Source organism: Anopheles gambiae, chromosome X (assembly GCF_943734735.2).
Source record: "Anopheles gambiae chromosome X, idAnoGambNW_F1_1, whole genome shotgun sequence".
Taxonomy (NCBI): Eukaryota; Metazoa; Arthropoda; class Insecta; order Diptera; family Culicidae; genus Anopheles; species Anopheles gambiae.
In genome coordinates this window covers 17,648,184-17,652,209 of record NC_064600.1, presented here as the reverse complement: position 1 = coordinate 17,652,209, position 4,026 = coordinate 17,648,184, and the positions used below count along the sequence as shown (strand labels likewise).

The following is a 4,026-nucleotide window of genomic DNA, read 5'->3' as shown; positions in this document are numbered from 1 at the left end:
GCATACGGCAAAGCCGTCCTTCCTGAATAAAGAACAAGTACTCTTTGGTCACGTATAATTGGTGTCGGTTTGAAACTACATTGCAAGAATGCCTCCGGTTGTGAACTTACCAGATAATGCGACAGGAAATGCTAATGCATCGGGACATCAGAGCCTACTGGAGATCACACACATGTAATGTGAAGTGAATGTAATAGTGCATGGCCCATATGTTAAATTTTAAAGCGGCTTGGCTAGGGACTGGTTATGAAGAAATTAAATTAAAACTTGATGAATGAAAGGAGTTTGAAGCTGTTTGTAATTTGCATTGAAACGATATGTGTCCTTTTATATTGTTACGGAAATTATTGAAGCGATAGCAAATCCTGTACAGCGAAGTGGCGCTGTTGTGGCGAAGGATTACTCATCGCACCATCTTCTCTACGCGAACACTTGCGTACAATGAGCGAACGATGTTTGTGATCATATAGGCACGTACCGAACGAAACTGTGCTCTGGGCAGGGCTTTCCAGTGCAAGGTATACAAAGTAAATCAAATACGAACAGAATATCACTCTAAACGGTCCCATTTCGAGCATGATAAAGTTAAATTCAACTAATAACCAAGACAACACTCCACGGAAGGATGACATACGTATCAAAACACAGATGTTTGATGCAGATCATACACAAATTAAAACATTATTATCATTCTATTACACGATTTTACCTATCCTGTCTTTTAACGAAGCTTATGCTGAGAAACCCTGGGAAGTATCAAGAATGAGTCAGGCAATTAACTGCACACGGTTGGTCACTTACACTAAGAATACAATTACACAAACACATTGACATGTTTTGTGCGTTAGCGGGCTATAAAAGCCGATCGCTCATTGCGCACGCACCCTTTCGTTGTTCAAATATTTTGAAGCTAGTAACATCTTCGTGGCGAGCGTTGTGCAAGTGTCTAAGTGCAAGTCTAAGCTAGTGGAACTTTCCCTATCGAGCGCTACAATTCTTGTTTGTCGTCCAGTGACATTATCCGTGAGCGGTTTCAAGTATTTCAGTGTGCAGAACAGCGGCTAAGCCATGGCTACCACCCCAGAGAAAAAGCTGAGTGCGTCGGAATTGGTCGACCTGGTCCCCTTGGCGACTGAGCCAGGGAATGATCTGATATCGACCGTACAGGAACGGGATAAGCATAAGGTCGCTCAAGATCAGAGTGTCGAGAAGCCGGATGAGGATCAGTCGAAAATCGAGAAGGCTCTAGAAGATGCAATGAGCGACATTGTGGAGCGAGGTGAAAGTGAAGACATCAGTGGAAAGCCGATAGCTGAAAGTGACAAGCTAGAAGCTTTGGAGGAAATCCCGCAAGAGGCAAACATCGTGGACGAGGATCACGTCGAGCAAGAGACCACTCACGACGAAGCTCACGATGAAGCTCACGATGAAGCCATCGTGGAGGCCTCGGAAGATGCAGCGGAAGGCGAAGATCGCTGTGCACGTGTGGAGGTCGGTGAACAAGAAAGTAGTGTGGTTGTTGATGAGTTTGCTAATGTTATGTATTTTGCTTCCGTAGGTTTAAGCTGTTGAGCAGTGGAGCTGGCGATGAGCTGAGTTGGTGTGTCGATTCCTGCCAGCAGCGTGAAGAGTGAAGGGAGCGAATGAACTGGATAAAGTCCCGTGTGTTTCAATGATGTTGGATGTAGTCTTGCAATTTTCGATACATGCATAAAAAATGTGATGTACTTTCGGTCAAAGAAAATTATTGAATAAAATTGAAGCAAATATTTAGAAAAAAAATGCAACTTGTACTCAGTCATTCTTTCGAATCCGTCCGCCTGTTGTGTTAGCAGTAGTTTTTGTCTGTTCTTTGTTGTTGTCTATTTTCTTCCGTGGAATATTCGTGGAAATCCCGTTGGAGTTTTGTGGTGCAAAAAACGTATGCAAACATAATATTTCAAATCCTCGTGGCATAACCCCAAACATGCACTAGAGCTTAGATCTTGGAGCTTTGTATTTATCCGCTACTTTATTGACTGTGATGTTTGTTGCGTTATTTATCTACGGAGTTTATATATTAAAGGGACTTCCTTCTGCGGCCGCTCAGTCCGCTTACCGTTGAATCCGCCACTGCTATGTCAGCGACGTCATGTGAGTTAAGTATGTTTCATCTGCAGGTTACTTCCTTCCTGTTTTCTTCTTTTGCATCCAATTTACTTGCCTCTATTTGGCTGTATGTACCTTGCCGCAGCCTTGATCGCCGTCATTCTTTAGCAGTTGTAATACGACATACTTTACAGTGCGTGTAGCTTAGATGATCGCGATGCCAATTGAAGCTCAGGATGATGCGCAAGCGTATCGTAATTCGGTCAGCTTCGTCTCTCTTCGTTGTGTTTGGTAAGCATTCGTTCCATTTCTTGCTCTCAGGTGCACGCAATTGCACCCATACTCACGCTAATCGGGAATGAGTATCTTATTGGCAGGCAAGCTCTCTGCTAGCTTGTCCATCAGCAAAACAGTGTCTGTGCAACGAAGCTCTCATTCTCCATGGTATTTCAGCCGAAGCCGTTTCTTGATCGTTTTGTGCACTACTGCCGGTTTCGGTAATCTGTACATTCATATTAGTCCGAAGAAGTCTAAGTAGCTTCGCGAGCCGTTTAGTCATCAGAATGGATTGAGAAGCGCTTACGGAATGCTCGTTTCCAAACGAATAGATGATGATAAGTTGCACATTTTGCAGGGAAACATGTTCGCTAAATAGCACATGCTGCCTATGCGTGTTGATAGAAAAGACATTCCGGTGAGGTATGGACGAGATCGACCCCTTTGTAGAGATTTCCGCTGTTGCAGCATCTGGACGATTCAAGATCCTCAGACGGACGATGTAGCAACGAATGATGATACTGCTCACCAGCTGTCACTGCTGGAGTTTATTCAGTACTTTTATATGAATCTTAACACTAACAGTTAATAATCTAACTGAAATATGTCAATTCAAGTAACCCATATGACGTTTGCATACATGCGCGTCTACACTACAATACTACGACACGTGGTTCAATCATACACTTTCCACACTCACGCCATAAATGCGCCAAAATTCGTTTCGTCAGTTTGCTATTTGTATGCATATAATAATGAGTGATTGTGTTATGTTTAGTTTAGTTTTGTAGTACAATATACATTCGTACGAGGCGTGAAAGAATGCACAGCATTTTTTACTTTTTTACATAAGTTGATAGATGGTAGGTTTTTGTTTTTGGAATAGAATGTACAGAAATGCACATTAACTTAATAATGCAGTGGAACCACTCAGAACGAGTACCCATCAGAACGAGATTTTTGCATAATGAGCAAATCTGAATGCTCAATAAATATCTCTCATTACGAGTAATATCTCGTATCATGACCAATAGCATTTGTGTTGCTGGTGCGTATGTTTGATGTCGATGTGAAATCAAAATCCCGATTGGTAAATATTGACCATTTATTTTAAAGTTTTATTTGCGCATTGTTAGTAGCCAAACGTTTAATAAAAAACTATTGTCAGGATTAAAAGTGTCGTATTATACAGGCACAATTGTTTGGTTTATGTTGAGCTCTCTGGATGGTCTGGCTGGATCTACTTCTCCATGAAGGCAAGAGTTTGTCCTGCCGATGCGCTACCCTTGTTGAAATTTCATTTGATCACATATCTGGTGTTAAAGTGTGTGTTGGATTTATTGTCAACAAAACTATCTGAATCTTTGATGATCTTATTTATGCTGAAGAATGTTTACCATAATCAATTTTCAATTTCTGAAAAATGCTAGATTTTTTTTGAGACAAATAAAGATTTCATGCTAATGTCTAATAGTGGAACACACCGACAGAAACCATGTTTATCTAAATTAAAGAATAAACCAATCGACAACTTTTCCATGAAAAAGGAACAATTATAATAACAGGATAATAGTGAACAACAAATATTTTTCAAATAATTAGTATGAAAAAGATTTTCAGATGTTAATAAGCCCTTTTTATCAGCATATTTGCGATCCGGGA

General features: G+C 40.9%; 1 protein-coding gene across 1 annotated transcript; it reads left to right on the top strand.

The window, feature by feature from the left end:
• Window positions 1-882: 882 nt before the first annotated feature.
• On the top strand, window positions 883-1,782 carry LOC11175841 (uncharacterized). The gene is made up of 2 exons (XM_061657057.1): window positions 883-1,491; window positions 1,559-1,782. The coding sequence occupies exons 1-2, from the start codon at window positions 1,069-1,071 to the stop codon at window positions 1,562-1,564; spliced, it is 429 nt and encodes a 142-aa protein (XP_061513041.1). The 5' UTR covers window positions 883-1,068; the 3' UTR covers window positions 1,565-1,782.
• The last annotated feature ends 2,244 nt before the right edge of the window (window positions 1,783-4,026 follow it).

Excerpts from the sequence above, each read along its gene's own strand:
- LOC11175841 (XM_061657057.1), top strand. The coding sequence starts at position 1,069 with ATGGCTACCACCCCAGAGAAAAAGCTGAGTGCGTCGGAATTGGTCGAC.